Consider the following 18,763-nt stretch of genomic DNA (forward strand, 5'->3'; position numbering starts at 1 on the left):
ATAACTTTTTCTTGTTCGTGATTTTAGCGGAAATTTTTTAGGTATCGTTCCATTAAAGAGGATGTCGGCTATGAGCTTACTCTAAATTGACATTATTGTTTTGAATATTGTCTGAATTTAATCTTTTTGTTTACATTCTATGTTTGTCTAGCAAAAGAAGTTCAGATTTTTATAATAAAGTATAGACTTATAATAAAAATATATACTTACCCATCTTTGCATTATCTTTCCTAAATTTTGTAATCAGAATTTTTTTATTTGACTTTTATTAATTACACTTTATTCATTTTGTATCCCCCCATAAGTCCCTCCCTCCTCCCCTCCCAGTCCCACCCTCCCCCCCTTTCTGCTTGCATGCCCCTCCCCAAGTCCACTGATAGGGGAGGTTCTCCTCTCCTTTCTGATCTTTTTTTTTTTTCTTCTCAATGCAGTTTATTCAGGAACCTTGAACAATCTTCTGACCCTGGGGAAAGCCAGCCCACAGCTTAAATAGCCTCTGGGTAGCCAACCCCAGCATGCCACGTGGGCAATGCAGATAAGTCAACATACATGGAAGCAAGCCAGATTCTCAGCCTTAGCCAAATATGGAGTTGTTTGTGACAGAGAGCACTCACCATCGGGAAGGTGGAAGGCGGAAACCAGCTCCATCTTTAAGGCGCGGCATTACACAGCTCTCTACAGTTCCCCCTTTTTGTTTTAGATGCAACAGGCAAGAGTAGAGGTCTGATCTCTGATATTAGAAATAAATTGGGACTTTGTACCGATGTTCATTTAGGTGTCATTCACCCAAAGAGCATCAGACCCGTCTGATACCTTTTTCTCAGAGGTGGGACCTGGGGCATCAACCCGCATGCAATCAAACATGCTCTTCTCTGGGTCCAAAGCGGCTGACCCTGAGTGCAGTGCTTAGCCTCGCATCTCCTGAGCGTAACATTTTAGCTTTTTATGGTAGCCAACCATGCTTAGGGAGACTTCAATGGCTGTAAAGGCCTGAATGATCATGGCTGCATTATGCTGTTGTGAGACTCTAATCTTGCATATACACCACAGGCAAACCAAGGAGACCAACACCAGAAGGCCTGCTAACGCTCTCATGCCCACCCATTCCTTCAGATGATTCATGGCTGCAGCAATCCATGATGATAATCCTGTGGGTAGTCCTGCATCCACTCTGGTAGAATTTGCTGTAACAATGACCACTCTCAGCTGCTCCATCATAGTATTGAATTCTCCAGTCCAATTACCTAAAATATAGCTAGACAATTGTTTAGACAGATTTGCAGCACGGGAAAAATTCTCATATTGTATGCTAGTGACACAAAGTCCAGCATACTTCCATTGACAGCCAAGTTGAGCGATTTGCCATAGGGTATCAATTTGCTCCTGCATGAGGTCAATCCTCTGATTGAACACCATCAAGCCTCCTTTTAGTTGAGCATTAATTCCTTTTTGTACATCTAAAGCATGAGCTACATTGGCTAAAAGATTATTTAGGGTCTGAGCAGTGTGCACAGTATGACTCATGGCTAATGCCGCTGATAGCTAATGTGGTAGCTCCAACAGCCGCCAATGAGATGGCAGTAACAATGGCAGCTGTAATTCCAAGATCCCTTTTCTGTCTGAAGAGAGTCATAGTGTGAGGGGCATCAACGGGCACAGGCACCCAGCGAGGCATGCGAGTAACCAGGGCATACCTAAATTCACTAGCATTCCAACATTGGGCAAAAAAGCAAGTATCATTACCACAATTACTTGGCTCTATCTGGCTAACAATGAATAAAAATGGGGGATATAAACAAACAGGTGTGGACTTATAGGAAATATTATGAGAAGCCTTAACCCCCTCGTTGGAACATCCTGCATCAGTTCTAGAACTAGCAGTGGTGGTGTCCGAGGTCTGAGTAGGTTCAGGAGACCATTGCCCCCAGGGGGGAGACGTGCTCCATGTAAATTGACTAACTCCATGTTTTCCTCCACTTTTGAAAGTCATTTAAGGTTCTTAAATTATCTTTTTTTTTCCTTTTTTTTAAATTTTTCATTAATTACACTTTAGTTATTTTGCATCCCCCCATAAGCCCCTCCCTCCTCCTCTCCCAATCCCATCCTCCCTCCCCTTTCTGCATGCATGCCACTCCCCAAATCCATAGGGGAGGTTCTCCTCTCCTTTCTGATCTTAGTCCATCAGTTCACATCAAAAATGGCTGCATTGTCCTCTACTATGGCCTGGTAAGGCTGCTCCCCCCTCAGGGGAAGGTGATCAAAGAGAAGGCCAGTCAGATTATGTCAGAGGCAGTCCCTCTTCACATTACTATGTAATCCACTTGGAGACTGAACTGCCATGGGCTACATCTGTGCAGGGGTTCTAGGTTATCTCCATAAATAGTCCTTGGTTGGAGTATGAGTCTCTGGGTTATCAGTCAGAGTTTGATAAGCATCAGACTCAAGCCATTTTAAGAATAACTTTAAAATTAACATTTCAAGTAATTTGGAGAAGACTGTCAAGGTCGAAAAAAGAAACACTCACAGAAGTGATTACTCTTTTATAGACCAACATGATGCTAAACATAATTGCACACACAAACATTCATATCTATCTCTAAAGGGTGTGCCAGGCATGATTATTGGTGCACAACGACTTTAAAACAGAAAAGCAAAACTGAAATGCCAACGTTTCCTTTTCGGGAGCTCCAAAGGCAGACTGGTCTTTGCTCCATTATTATTTAACAAATCACCCCAAGTTTATATTTATTATTTATATTTATATATTACTATATTATTATATAATATATTATATAATATATATTATTTTTAATTATGAATATAGTATTAATATATAATATATTATATAATATATAAATGTATATTATTATTTATATTTATATATAAGTTTTTATTAGTCAGCTTCAATTCTCTGTAGGAGTACCAAATTAGTAGAACCTTAATATTTTCATCATCACATAAATCATTACAGGTCTCAGCTCTCTTGTCTCTATTTGAAATGGTTCCACAGAACTTTAATGTCCCCAACCCTTTTTGTCCTATGTCAAATGCTTGAAAGCACTCCAAACTTGTTCAGCCCAGCTTCCAAATTGACAAAGCCTGTCTTACAAGTGGTGTCACCGTCAGATTATGTGTTTATCCCTTTACTATATTTGACACTCTAGAACAGTGTTCTCATCCTGTGAGCCCAGAGCACCCTGGGGCTCAAACGAGCCCTACACAGGGGTCACGTATCAGATATCCTGCATATCAGATATATACATTATGATTCCTAACAGTAGCAAAATTACAGTTATAAAGTAGCAACACAATAATTTTAAGCTTGGGATCACTACAGCAGGAGGACTGTATTAAAGGCTTTCTGAATTAGGAAACTCAAGAACCGCTGCTCCAGAAAGCCAAGCCAAACTTCCTCCTAGATCTGACAGGCCCTGTCTTTAGAGGCACAGCAGGAAAAAAGCCAACCCAAGAGAATGGAGATCTAAGCATGTCTTCCTGAAGTCACCGACAGACAGCAGGGGGGTTAGCAGAGGGCCTCTTTACAGTCATCCACTCCGGTTACACTCACATTCGCAGTGGTAGGTCTCTGCTGGACAGGCAGCTAAGCTAGGCCTTGGGCAGAAAGGCTAATGGGGAGAGGAAATCTGTGGCACTGGTGGTTTTTAGGAATTGGTGTGGTTCAGTGATTTCTTTCCCATCATTTATTTTTAAAAATATTTTTCAATTACATGTGTGCACACACGTCCACACGAGAGGAGCACATGTGTATATTTTCTCTGCTCCTTTTATGAAAAGAATTAATTGACTACAAACTTGTTGTATGAATACGTGTGGAAGCTCTCTGATTTCAGGTATCCTTTTGCTTCATTTCAACAGACCTTGATTCTTGTCAACAACAAGATCAGCAAGATCAGCCCCGGGGCGTTCACACCTCTAGTGAAATTGGAACGGCTTTATCTGTCTAAGAACCAACTGAAGGAACTGCCCGAAAAAATGCCCAAAACGCTCCAGGAGCTTCGTGCCCACGAGAATGAGATCAGCAAAGTGCGGAAAACCGTGTTCAATGGACTGAACCAGATGATTGTCATTGGTACAGATTTCATTATAGCTTGAGGACCAGGTCCCTGGGGATGTGAAGGGATTTCAAGTAATCTTTAACAGCAGGAAGGGATGAGCAGGAGGGCTGTGGGTCTTCGGCTTTGTGAACAGCAGTCTCAAGGCTCCTGTGTCTGACTTCTTTTACCTTGATCTGAGAATGTGGCAGAGAGACTGACCATACCTGATCACATGAGCAGGATCTGGGATGGACAGTGCTTAATCAGAGAGATTTGGGGAAAACCTTTCCATAGCAGAGTTAAGCTGTGTTCTGACCATCTGTACGTGAAAATAAGATCTTGATGTGTACATGATTATTAAATGTAATTTTACAACTGGCTTACAAGATGACAGATTTGAATTCTTTAGCAACTTTTTAAAGTTGCTTAGGAAATTTATAGCATAAAGTATTATTTAACACCTGCTTAACATTTCTGAGAGAATTATAAATAGTGCCATGGCTATTGTTTTATGCATAAACACTTGTTTTATTGGTTAATTAATTAATCAGACTCAATCAATCAATCAAGCAGTCAGTCAGTCAGTCAGTCAGTCAGTCAATCAATATAGACTTTCACTGCATAAAACAAACTGCCCTTGAATAGTAATCTTCCTATCAGAAGTTCCTGAGTGTTGGGGTGTGGGGCCATCACCTGTCCCATCACACCAGGCTTTGTTTTATTAGGACAAAGTTTCATCTCAGTCTTTCTCTGAAGAGCAGCCTTTCTTCCTTTGTTTGTTTCTCAGTCAAGAAGCTATTACGATAATTTTTTTTCTAGAATCCCCAGTGAAGCAGACATCCTTCAGTGTCCTCTAAGCACCTTGTCTTCTTTGTCTCTGTAGAACTGGGCACCAACCCCCTGAAAAGTTCTGGGATTGAAAATGGAGCCTTCCAGGGAATGAAGAGGCTCTCATACATCCGCATTGCAGACACCAACATAACTGCTATTCCTCAAGGTAACATGAAATTCTCCAAAATGCTTTGAGGAATCAAACTCCAACAAGTCTAAAATGAGAAAAAAAAATTGTGGTGCTTTAAATTGGGACACACATGGCAACCCTTACCCTCAGTGATCTCTCAGTTCCTGATAGTGTTTCTGTGGAGACCCATTGAAATTGGCTTGAGCAGGCACAAATAGACCCCCTCTAAGATGTAACTTTTGTTTGTTTGTTTTTTCAAGACAGGGTTTCTCTGTGTAGCCTTGGCTGTCCTAGACTCTCTTTGTAGACCAGGCTGGCCTTGCACTCACAGAGATCCAACTGTCTTTGCCTCTGTAGTTTGCTGAAACTCCTGGTGTGCACCACCATTCCAGGCTCATCAATATCTCAATAAGGAGTTAGAACTGTTTAATTAATCTTGGTGATCATTAAGAACGCAAACTTCAGAACTGGCAATTCAAGTTGTCACTAATTGGCTCAAGGAACCTCAGATTATCAGGGTTATGGTCTTAAAATGAAGTAGCAGAACATCTGGGGTGTAGATACATAGAGAACTAATATTCCATCCATTAATGTTTGAAAATGTGTAGGTTTTAAATTTAACCAGTGCACACTGCAGACATACACGTAAGTAGGGGAGGCTGTTTCTATGTCAATCAGAGCCAGTACATTTAAGGGTGATCAGTGTCGACAGTGCCTAAGCTGCTTCTGTTGCCACAAGGAAAACCATCCTTCTGAACCAGCAAAGACCACCTTGAATTTCACTTTCCTCCCACCTCAAAGTATAGTTTCACACAGTCCCTCCATATTTCCCATCTATATCCCTCATCCTCGCCCTCCTCAACACAGGTGCTTGCTCTGGAACTAGATGCAAATTCTCATCTACAAGAAAAACTATTTTGTTTTGTTTTCTGCACTTCTGTAAAATTAACTCTTAAATGTAATTAGGTCATAGAAAGCTTTCTTATAACCCCTGTCTACTCCACTGTCTTTTTATACAGAGGGTGGTCTTGGTGCCCTAGGGATAGATAACTACCATACATACATACACGCATACATACATACATACTTACACAGGTATATGCTAAATGATAGATTAATAAGATAGCTAGCTAAATAATATTTATTCATTACTTCAAAGGTATTGAAGTCATAATTTTGAATTTCTAATTTCTCGCATATAACAAATGCTTTTTATATGGAATATAAAAGAGGGAGAATTGAATAAATATTCACATATATTTAATTAACTATCCATCAAAAATGCTTAAGAGACTTCATATGTATATCAAACATGTACAGACTATTGTTGGCACTATTCCTGAGACAGAGTGTAAGAATTATTCACAAGGCATTTAAATTGTATTAGAAATCATGAGTAATATGCAGATAATTTAGAAAATGAGGGTACATGCAAATAGATTTTATGCAAACATCATTTATGCAATGGAGTTGAACATCAGCAGATTTTGGCACACACAGAGTTTCTGCACCATTTCTTCAGATACTGAGGGATAAATGCATGTATGTATACCTTCACACACTGAGAAGTGTGTATCCATATATACTATATGCTATGAATGTATCTTATAAACTATATCTAATGTATCCATAACATCCTAAAGCTGTAAGAAGTGAAACAGTTGAAAGTTTTCTATCCCTTGCTGCTGTCATGTGACTTGCATTATTCACAAATTTTTACTTTGACTTTAAGGTCTCTCCTGATTCATCCTGCAAAATGTCTCTAGGTAACACACTTAATCATGGAGTGTCTGCTTTCCTCTACTCTTTGTCCTCTCTATCCCTTGAACAAATAATCATAATTTCCTGCTTGCTTTTATTGACTTCCTCTTAATCACAGGAAACTTACAAGTACAATTAATTAAACACCCCTAACTCATAAAACTGCAGAGATTATGATATTGTAGTTTTGAGTTAGACCAGTTCAGAAAGGAGAATAACATAGTTTGACTTTAGGCTAAATATTCACATCTGTAATGCATGACCAACAGCAAATTGAAGTATTAATATCAGGTATATTCTTGTATGCATGGAAGTACAGCTTGTAATATGTAGGGAAAATACCTAGTACCTAGCTGATCTTGATTTATTTTTGTCTCCAAAATAAAATGTTAAAGAAAAAGCATGTCACTAGAGAATAGATACTTTGACCAAATGTCACTGTGGGGAAAGATGATGAGGATCATTTAAAATTCACTTCTCTGCAATAATGCAAACTTTTCTTCCATAGTCAAACTTCTTCCAGGCCCTAACTTATGGGAAACTGAGTTCCAGGAAAGAGAGGCATTTAGGAAGCAGGAAACTTCACTGCCACTGCATTAGAGAAGGGGAATGTATCTTGAATTTGCTTTATTAAATGCTCCCTTGTTGCACATAGAGGAGGGCTTTTAAATTTCTATTTATTTATGTCTAGAAGAAGCCAGTGGTTGAAATATCTTATTATAAAAGTAGTTGTGATTTCCCAATATTTATTCATGAGCAAAATTTAATTATTATTTAATTTTCTCTGGCTCAGAGAATGCTATTTTAAACTCACCTGTCTGGGTGGGAGCATAGTACACTTCTTGTTTGAAACTTACAAATTTATAAATTTGAGTCTCTGTTTCCTTACCCCCCCAAAAAAAGGGAATTGGTTTCATCATTTTGCACATTGAAAAACATTAATGTGACTGAGAAAAGAAACATGGCCAATGTTTGGTACATAACAGAGACAGGGCTAGAAGTTTGTTTGTTTGTTTATGTTTTCATGTCAACAGATATTCAAAACACACTCCATGAAAAAAATACAATAAATTTAAAACAAACACAGAAAATTTACCTCAATAAATAAAATCATTAACATACTTTGGTGGTTGTGAGGCAAATTTCATAGTAATGCAATTTATTATTTTCCAAAATTTTCCAATTCTGTGTCTTTATAAACAACAAATGAAAGAAAGAAAGAAAGAAAGAAGGAAGGAAGGAAGGAAGGAAGGAAGGAAGGAAAGAAAGAAGGAAGGAAGGAAAATGTGTTTCTACCAGGTACTAGATCTGTAGGTATCAATTCACTGTTTTCTTTGTAGCTGATGCTACTCTTTCAACTGGAACACTGCATAATTAGCACCCATGTAACCACACGGCCCTTTAGAAGGCAGGAAGAGACGAAAATAAGAACAAATATTGCGTAGTATTTATTGAACCTTTGGAATTCACAACCATTCACAAAATGTTGAGAGTTCATTGGGCCTTTTGGACCTTACATTATTTACCCAGGGGCTCTTCATCCGGCTGGTTACTTGGTTAGAGGGCTCTGCACACCCCTCTTACAATGAAACTATCTGGATTTGGTAGGTTCATGTAAGTTTTAGCTATTGCTGCACAGCCGTGGTGCAGAGTATTAAATGCTCTAAGAAAGAATTTAGGCATAAGGGCCAACACCAACACAACACACCAAGTGCTTCTTAGGATAATTCGTGTAAATGAAATATCTGTTTACATTTATACATAGATTTAACTGACACACTAATTCCACTAGAGTACCAATGTTTACTCATTTCATGTTTTTACAACATGAAAGTTTAATATAATAACAGAAATGTAAGCTCACTGACACAGGTGGAGAGAGCAATGAGGTTTTGTTTGACTTCAATTCTGTAGTTGCCAGCACAAAAATCCATCACGCGATGCATAGTCCTTATTTTGTCTCTTCAAGATAAAAGCAGTAGGTATCACATCACATCAGTGTGTATTGTTCTTATCAAAAAAAAATGACAACCGAAATTACTTATAATCAATTTTCAGAAATTTCAGAAACTTACAGTATGTGTCCTCATCGAAACATATCATGTATTTATAATGTTTGTTGGCTAATTCAGCCTCCTTTTTGTCATGTTCCAGGCCTCCCTACTTCTCTCACTGAATTGCATCTGGATAACAACAAGATCACCAAAGTTGATTCATCCAGCCTGAAAGGAATGGTTAATTTGGCTAAGTAAGAAATGCATTATTTTCTATTAAAGGATGAGGGAGTGTGTTTTTAATTTTTAGAAACACAATGCTCTATCAGTTTTTAAAACTATCACACTTTATTATTGTTGGTAAGTAAAATGCATACCTGATGATTTCTTAACAAAATTCAATGAAGTACTATAATTACTGCAGAAAACATGATTGGTCTCATGTTTTGTATACTTTGTGAATATTTTGTTGTTTATAAATTTTTCATAAAGGTGCTCAGTTAAAACAGGTTTTAAAAGTCCATTTAATATATTCTAATTCAGTGTCATCATAGAGAATTAAGAAAAACTGTAACATGTTGACCCAAATTTGAGAATATATTCAAAAGGCATCTATATGGACATAGAAATATTACTTTCATGAAAACTGCAACAAAATTATCTAACCCATATTTTCTGAAAGGCTTAACAGAAAATGTCATTGCACACACCTACTGCAAGCTCCCAAAAGGAAAAAAAAAAAATCATAGCCCTGCCTAACTGTACATCACCAGGTGTCTGCTTTCTAACTTGGTTTCAAATCCTCTGTATTTAAAACTTGATTACATAAGAAAATAAACAAACAGAAAACAACCAAGCTGATGAGCTTGCCTGGCAGTCTTCAAGGAATACTCTGTCCTTGACAAGCATGTATCTGAATATTTTTATAGGAAATGTTTCTGCTGTAGTGTTATGCCAAGTCAACACGGTAGACAAATGAATACACAAGAGTACACCTCTCTCTCTCTCTCTCTCTCTCTCTCTCTCTCTCTCTCACTCTCGTGCTCTTTCCCTCTCTTGGTTTACAGAGCCAGGGTTTATCTGTGTAGCCTTGGATGTCCTGGAATCAGTTTATATACCATGCTGACCTTGAATTTACAAAGATCTTCCTGCCTCTGCCTCCCTGAGTGGAGATTAAAGGCCTGCACCACCAAGCCCGGCTCAGAGTACTTCTCTTTCTTTATCTTTGAGAATTATCAGTGATCAAGTCAATACAGAAGTTACCTTTCCCTGTTAGAGCTTTGTCTAGGCCCAGAAAGGTTGAAAGAAAATGACCCAAATGACAGGAACAGTTGATGTAAATCAAAGTATGTGTTATCAGTTGCTCAATTACCTACTGCCTTATAAGAAATGGCTTCCTGACTGTTGTGCACACCAATTTCTGCTCTCATCTGCAGGTTGGGTTTGAGTTTCAACAGCATCTCTTCTGTGGAAAATGGCTCTCTGGCCAACGCTCCTCATCTGAGGGAAATCCACTTGGAAAACAACAAACTCACCAGAGTGCCTAGTGGGCTGGCAGAGCATAAGTACATCCAGGTAATGCCAAGGCATTCTCACTTATGAGGACTATCTGGAGAGGAATCTCACAGCATGACTCTGGAGAAAGGCACTCTCTTCTGAAATCGTTTATGTGCCATAGCTTTCTATTATAATAAAATATAATTATATAATCTGGGAGCTTGAAAAGCATTCATGCTCAGAGATCAATGGGCCATCAATGACTAGGTTCTGCTGAGGGCCTCACCCAGAAACTGAGGCCCTGATGTCACCCTTTAATTCTCACATAGCAAGAAGAAAAGTGCTTTCTTGTAAGGGAAGTAATCACATTTGAGACTGGCCACTTCCCCAAGGCCCATCCTCCAGTCCACATTATTGGGATTAGAGTTTTAAAACATGAGTTTAGGTAGATACAAATTTTAAGCTATTTCATAGAAAGAAACTTGGAATATCGTCACGTATACATTCTTACTGTATAGAAAAAACACGACTTATTAATTTTTAAAATAACTACACCTTGAATGTATTATGAAACTCAATGCTGAAACAAATGTTTCGTATGAGGTAGGCTGGCTTGAAGCTATTAGCTCAGTGTAACAAATAAGCATATGTTGTATAAGGCAATGATCGCATGATGAGTGACAGACTAAACTAGTGATTGTAAGCTAGAGCAGATCAGCAGCTGAAAAAAAAGCAATGTATTGAGTTAAGTTTATTCAAATTATCAAATTACATAGCTTGGTAAAGAGAGGAATACTGGATCCAGTGGTCCAGTGGGGTTGATAGTTGTGTCTATAAATCTAAAAATAAAGATATACTTACTAAGTAGTGATAAAAACAATTATATACAGACTTCCACTACTACTTTGAGAAATAAAACCAAAAAAAATTATCTTGATTCAAGTTACTCACTTAAAGTGCTTTTTAATGGCTTTATGTACATTATTTTTTAAATTTCAGGGTTGTTTGGTTTTTTCTTTGCTTGTTTTTTGTTTGTTTGTTTGTTTGTTTGAGATATGTCTCACTATGTAGCGCTAGCTATATTAGAACTCACTATGTAGACCAGGCTGGCCTCAAACTCACAAAAATCCACCTCCTCTGCCTCTCAGCTGCTAGGATTAAAGGCATGTGCCACGACACTTTTTTAAAGCTTTTTACACTTAAATAGGTGTTAAGTCCAACCACCGAGTCTGAAGGAAAATATTATAGGTAAAATACCATAATGTCTACATGTCGCTGGTGCTGTCAGAGATGTTAGCAGGCAGATGTCTCATCTCCCTTCTGTTGTTTAGTTGTGACAAAAACTCCAAGTTCAACTGACAGTAACTGTGACATTGAGTTTAGTAAGTGTTTGACATAAATGGGAGCAAAAGATTTGAAATATTTTCTTGAGTGTCGATTATTTTCAGTGGGGTGCTTGGCAGTGGTGCTGAATTGAAAGTTTTTTGTTGTTGGTTGTTTTTATTTGTTGGTTGGTGTGTTTTTAAATGAGTGACTTAGAAGAGTTGAAAGAGCTAGCTATGCTTTTTACTGTAAAGGTTCTCATTGTGCTTGGTTTTGGTTTTTGGTCCCCTGCCCTCCTGATTTACCCATTTTATTACTGTTTTTCTCGTGAGGTTAGCACACACTATGGAGATAGGGGAATTGCTTTTCTAGGAACATTAAAGAATGCAACACAATAGAAAACAGTTGTGCATTTTGATGCTACTTCATATATTTTTGCTTTATGTATTTCTGGTCTTAGCTTCATGACGTGGCACATGTTTTCTTGTGTGTCACAGAGAAGGATAATTAAGCATGGCACTCTGAAGTCTGTTGAACCTAAGAAAATATTTTTAATTTGTTAGTACCTGCATCCTATTTTCTTTCTCCTTCAAGATCCTGAGGATGTCACACATATTATTTCTCTTAGCTTTTCAGTTACTTCACAAAACTTATAAATGTTTGTTATTTAAAATATATATTTAATTCTTTGGGAATTTATACAAGGTATTTTGCACATTGTCATATCTGTATGTCATCACTCTTTCCCCTAAATTCCCTTTGTCCATATCTCATCCCTCAAACCTTCAAATATCATGTAACATTTCCTTTTCTCTCTCTTTCTGTACAATGCACAGAATACAATTTGTGCTGCTCATATATTCACATGTTATCTCCTGAAGATAGTTGATTTACAACATTTTCCAAATTTAAAAACCCGAAAACAATTGTCAAAACTATTGCTTTGATTTTAAAAAAACACTCCTTTTTGTCTTTTTTAAATGTTTTATATTAATTACAGTTTATTTACTGTGTATCCCAGCTGTAGCCCCCTCCTTCATTCCCTCCCAATCCCACCCTCCTTCCCTCATCTCCTCCCTGCCCCTCTCTAAGTCCACTGATAGAGGAAGACCTCCTCTTCTTCCATCTGATCCTAGTTTATCAGGTTCCTTTTCTGTCTTAATGCTACATGCTATTGTCCCTTTAAGCAATTATATGAATAAGGAAGTTATTTTAAAATTTTAATGTTAATTTTTATAGTAATTACAGTTTATTCACTTTGTATCCCAGCTGTAGCCCCCTCTTTCATTCCCTCCCAATCCCCCCCACCTCCCTCCCTCATCTCCTCCCATGTCCCTCTCCAAGTCCACTGATAGGGGAAGTCTTCCTCCCCTTCTGTCTGACCCTAGCTTATCAGGTCTCATCAGGACTGGCTGCATTTTCTTCCTCTGTGACCTGGCAAGGCTGCTCCTCCCTCAGGGAGGAAGTGATCAAAGAACCAGCCGCTGAGTGCATGTCAGAGACAGTTCCTGTTCCCATTACTAGGGTACCCACTTGGAGACTGAGCTGCCATGGGCTAAATCAGTTCAGGGGTTCTAGGTTACCTCCATGCGTGGCCCTTGGATGAAGCATCAGTTTCAGAAAAGACCCCTGTGCCCAGATTTTTGGTTTTGTTGCTCTCCTTGTGGAACTCCTGTCCCCTCCAGGTATTTCTATATCCCCTTTCTTTCAATAAGCTTCCCTGTACTCTGCTTAAACTTTGGTTATGAGCCTCAGCAACTGCTTTGATTCACTTATGGGAAGAGTTTTTCAGAGGCCCTCTGTGATAAGCTCCTATTTTGTTCCCTGTTTTTGACCTCTTCCTATGTCTTTCCCATTTGTTTTTCTGAATGTAGATTGATCATCTTACCCATGGTCCTTTTTCTTGCTTAGCTTCTTTAAGTGAACAGATTTTATATGTTTATCCTATATTAAATGTCTAATATCCACTTATAAGTGAGTATATATGGTGTGTATCTTTCTGCTTTTGAGATACCTCACTCAGGATGATCTTTTCTAGATCCTATCATTTGCCTGCAAATGTAATTATTTCCTTGTTTGTTTGTTTTTTGTTTGTTTGTTTTTTTATTGCTGAGTAGTATTTCACCTTATACTCATCAGAATAGCTAAAATCAAAAACTCAAGTGACAATACATGCTGGAGAGGTAGTGGGGAAATGGGAAAGCACCTCCATTGATGGTAGGAATATAAACTTGAACAACCACTTTGGAAATCAATCTGGCACTTTCTCAGATAATTAGGAATAGCACTTCCTCAATATCCAGCTATATGACTCCTTGGCATATATCCAAAATATGCTCAAGTACACAACAAGGACATTTTCTCAACCATGTTTGTAGCAGCTTTATTTATAATAGCCAGAACCTGGAAAAAACCCAGATGTCCCTCAGCTGAGGAATGGATACAGATATTGTGGTACATTTGCACAATGGAATAAGGATGTTTTAACACTACACAGATATGGATTTCCCTGTGGGTAATAGAATGCAAATCATCGCTTGAAGATCTTATTTCTAAACCCGTACTTCTTTTTTTTTTTTTATTTTTATATCACTTTAGAGCCTTGGCTGCCCTCAAACTCCTGAGCCTCTTGCCCCATCACCTAAGTGTTAGAATATTAGATATGCATCAGCATGCCTGCTTTTTAATGTTTCTTTAGTTTTTAAATCAGTGTGATGTCCAGTAACACTAAGAAAATGTATGAACAAATTACCATTGCATTAAGCATGACAGCAAAATGTATTTTATGAAATATTCTGAGGAATTAAAGTTCAATATTTTTAAAGAAGAGTTTGTAAGATATTAGCAGAGTAATATGTTGGCACTCACTGGTAGTCTCAGCACTGGAGATGCTGAGGCAGGGGACTTGAAAGTCTGAGGACAGCTTGCGTCACCCAGGAAGAGTGTCTCAAAAACAAACAAACAAACAAACAAAATAAAAGATAAAAGGAAACCCCTTTTAGGCCTACCTATGTAAATGTGATACTTAAATATATTTGGAGTTTGTGATTCTTTATTTAAATTCTAATGTATGTATTTTCCTTTTCTGATCAGTTCATTACACATTACTTCCTTATTCTATAGATCTTCAATAAGAGGTTCAATATTTTGGGTTTTGCTCTGAGTTTAATATTTCATCTAACTGGTATATGGTATATGCATACATATCCTATATATTAAGCAACATTCATTTCATGTATTTCTTGGTTATCTCCTCTTCAATAGCAGGCACTGGAGACATAACCAAAGAGAGCAGCTTCCTCTTTCATTATGCTTTTTCTTTAAAGAAGAAAAACAGAAAAAGGCAAATAAATGCAGTCTCCCTGCAGAACGAGAACTGTTGTGAATAAAGCTAAAGATATAATTCTGAGTTAAGAGAGTCAGATTGGGCTAGTGAGGGAAGGCTTGTCCGCTACAAGGAAACAAGGCAGCAAGCATGCAGGTGGCTTAGGGAACGCATTGCAGCAGAGGAAACCTGTGCATGTGTCAATGGACGGGGCTTGGACAGGGACAGGATATGACACAGGCTCAGGGCAGAATGGTGTCAGACTGAAAGATGTGAAGGCCCTGGTGAGAACTTGTTTTTTTTTTTTTTTCTGCTGAAAAAGGCAAGGTGAAATTTTCACACGATTCTGTTTTTGTGAAATCGATATTCTTTTAAATTTATTTTGGGCCTGACTTTTTTTTTTCCTTAGAATTCCTTCAGGATATAAAATAATACAATGGGGTTTTGAAAAACAAAGGCAAAAGTAGGAAGGGCATCCAGTAATTTCAACAGTTGAAGAAGAGACCCTGGGGGCTTAGGCTTGTGGGAGCAGACATAAGAGGGATGTGCTATGTATGTGCTTTGAAGATTAAATGCAGAACTGAGTGATGAAGCAGGGAGTATGGGAGAAGGCTGAGTGCAAGGGTTGCTGAAATTTTTTTAGCATGGGCATCTAGAATGTTTGAGATGCAGCTTACACTGAGGCAGGAAAGGCAACTCTCGAAAAGAAGGCAAAAAACTAATTTTGGTTTGAGGAGTTGTAATACAGTCACACCAAATATTTTAATATTCACATTAAACATGTTTACCGGAAGCACCTCAATGCACATCTGGAGGATAACCATTCTGTACTATTTCACGTTGCAGGTCGTCTACCTTCATAACAACAACATCTCCCATGTTGGGACAAACGACTTCTGCCCACTTGGATACAACACTAAAAAGACTTCGTACTCTGCAGTCAGTCTTTTCGGCAACCCGGTCAAGTACTGGGAGATCCCTTCCACCACCTTCCGGTGCGTCTACGTGCGCGGCGCCATTCAACTTGGAAACTACAAGTAACTCCTAAACAGCCACAGTTTTTATAATCTGGAGAAAAAAAAATTAAAAAAAAAAAACCCAATCTGTCAATATCATTACTAAAAAGAAAAAAAAAAAAAAAAGCTCCATTCTGAAAACTAAAACACATTGTGGATTCATTTTCCACATGACCTATCATGCATTAAGCCAAATATGCAAATGGAATAATTGCTTACAATAAGAATATTTTGCCTGCAGTATTCAGAATCATTTTTAAAGATTTCTGTAGAGGTGAACTGAGCTATCAAAGTCTGATGTAACCATAGGGGTCAACCATTAGTAAAGCTTTAAAAGATTTTACAAAATCTTCTGTAATTCATAGAGATAAATTAACTCTTTTAACATAAAGTCAAGTGCCAAACTCTAGCAATGTATTAATCTCCTTTACTATTGGTAAAGACTCATTTGAATATATAAAATAAAAACTTCAAAATGCATTCAAAATAGATATTGTATACATGATTAATTTTAAATAGTCCTGAAATTTCTGCACAGTAAACAGTTACGGTATTTATTTTCAAATTGTTATCTTTTCTTCTACTCTTTTTATTTATATTGGAGAATGACACTGCATATCATCTACAATCATCATTAGGCTCATAAAGCACAAAGTAGATTCTGTCTTACTAGTATGGAGAACACATATTTCCAGCATTACCGTACAAAGTCAGCTTTAAAATTACTATGTGCATAAACCAGGCTGCTTTTCTAGACATCTCTGCATTTACTGATACATTAGAAATAAGCTTTTCCATTATTTAGCCACTGACCTTAGGAAAACTTTTTTTGAGTTGGATTTTGTAACAGCTATCAAATCAGGCAAGTAAGCACGTCTCAGGAGTGGGCTGCTGGGCTTGGAGAACTTATGACTTGAATGTTTGCGACATCAAAACCTAGTGGGAAAGTATGGGGAAAATGTCTTGTTTCTGCTGCAAAGTTGGAATTTTTTTCAGCAATCATAAGACAGAAAAATAAACCTGGCTTTAACCATAAAGGGTATACCCAGGATTTGTGATGAACCTTCAAGTTCACTTTAGTCAGACAGAGCTCTTCCCAACTTTCTCTGCCTGCTCTTTCAGCTCTACCCTACCCTTTCCTTTCATTCCCAGGCTGGCTTCACTTCTGCCTGTAAAGTATGAAATCCACCTGTTCTTTGAAAATGAACTAGGAAGGGGATCATGATGAATACTGGAGACCTAGTCAAATACATGGGACTTGAGAGGTCATGGATCTTAGAGGAGGATCCACTATCACTATTTTCCGAAACAGCATACTAAACATTTATTTTTTTATCCTCAGACAAGTGTAGTTCCCATCCTTTATTGGGAAAGCTTCTCTTTGCAACAGAAAAAGACTAATACAGAAAACGAGGACTGATTATGGAGATCTCAGTACCAATGGCTATATCTAAAATACAATCCCTGCTCCTAATGCTCAGAGAACATTGGAGAAGAAGAAGAGGAGGAGGAAGAAGAGGAGGAGGAAGAGGGGAAGGAGAAAAAGGAGAAGTTAGAAAGATTAATAGGGCCAGAGGTTCAATAAATCTTCTGTGGGACTGTGTCTATTAAAAATAAAAGGGAAAGTTTACCCATGATACTTCAACCTAAACAAGACCTGACCAATGACAACACAAATAGCCATGATGACAGGGAAGGAGAAAAATCTCATAGATTCCATCCCTAAACAAAGAACTACTGTATGTATAATATGCATGCTTGCGTATTTTAATGTGGGGGGGAGGGCCGAGGTGCTATGGTGCACATGTAAAGATCAGGAGACAACTCTGTGTTTTTCCCCTCCTTCCACTTTACCTGGGCTCTGGGGATTGAACTAAGGTCACCAGGTGTGAGCAACCCATGAATCTGATTCTTCTTCACTTTTTTTTTTTTTTTTTTTTTACTAATCATGACTAGGTCAGAGTCTGAAAGCCACACGTGGTACAGCAATAGGAATTATTTACTGTTTATCACATCGTGATGTCAAATTCAACACTTGCAATAGCTTTGCAGGCGACATGTCAGTATTTGTCATTCCTCTTACTGAAGTCCCAGCGATGTCAAGGAATAGGCCCCTGCAATACAGCTATAAAGGCAGAAGGCAAACTTTCTATCGTGTTTCTTCTTGACACTTTAGAAACGTGAGTTCTCTTATCAAAGGCACCGCAAACAGCATAGCCTCTGAGTCTCCCTTACAATAGTGTGCAGTAGGTTGACAGACCATAACCCGAAGTGGCATTATTTCAGTGTCAGAAGAGATGGGTTTGTTGACAATTTTTTCTAAATGTCCTAAATTTTTATTACCCTCTCTGCCATTCTCTAACTATAGAGAGCTGTAGAGCATTCAACATGTGATACTACAGGTAAATGAGGGCTTTTCTAGTAGTCACTAACTACCATTTATCTATCTATCTATCTATCTATCTATCTATCTATCTATCTATCTATCTATCTAATTCATTTATTCATTTCTTTTGAGATAGAATGTCACAATGAACTTGGAGTTTGCAGCTTAGGCTGTTCAACGAGCCTCCAGGATGCACCTGAACAAGCCTCTTAGCCTTAGGGTTGACAGGAATATGACGCCACTCCTGGCGTTCCATTTGGTGTGAAGGATCTGAACTCGGGTCCTTATGCTTGCCCAGCAATCATATTAACAACTGAGCTGTCCCTTCAACCATGAACTTAAATTTAAACTAGCACACACAATTAACTGAGATCATATTGCTTTGGGTAAATATAGTCAGTCACTCCTAATGATCATAAATATTATTTTCATGAAGTGGATTTTG

General features: G+C 38.1%; 1 protein-coding gene across 2 annotated transcripts in view; it reads left to right on the top strand.

Annotated features, from left to right (window-relative positions):
- Dcn (decorin) overlaps positions 1 to 16,419 on the top strand; it is a 39,597-nt gene extending 23,178 nt beyond the window's left edge. For both annotated transcript variants that reach the window (XM_021658852.2, XM_021658853.2), the window contains exons 4-8: positions 3,877 to 4,090; positions 4,939 to 5,052; positions 8,932 to 9,025; positions 10,208 to 10,346; positions 15,763 to 16,419. In XM_021658852.2, coding sequence (XP_021514527.1) covers positions 3,877 to 4,090; positions 4,939 to 5,052; positions 8,932 to 9,025; positions 10,208 to 10,346; positions 15,763 to 15,957 — 756 coding nt within the window. In that variant the 3' untranslated portion in view covers positions 15,958 to 16,419. The remainder of the gene's footprint in view (positions 1 to 3,876; positions 4,091 to 4,938; positions 5,053 to 8,931; positions 9,026 to 10,207; positions 10,347 to 15,762) is intronic.
- The last annotated feature ends 2,344 nt before the right edge of the window (positions 16,420 to 18,763 follow it).

The sequence above is a fragment of the Meriones unguiculatus genome, chromosome 2 (assembly GCF_030254825.1).
Source record: "Meriones unguiculatus strain TT.TT164.6M chromosome 2, Bangor_MerUng_6.1, whole genome shotgun sequence".
In the NCBI taxonomy this organism is placed as follows: Eukaryota; Metazoa; Chordata; class Mammalia; order Rodentia; family Muridae; genus Meriones; species Meriones unguiculatus.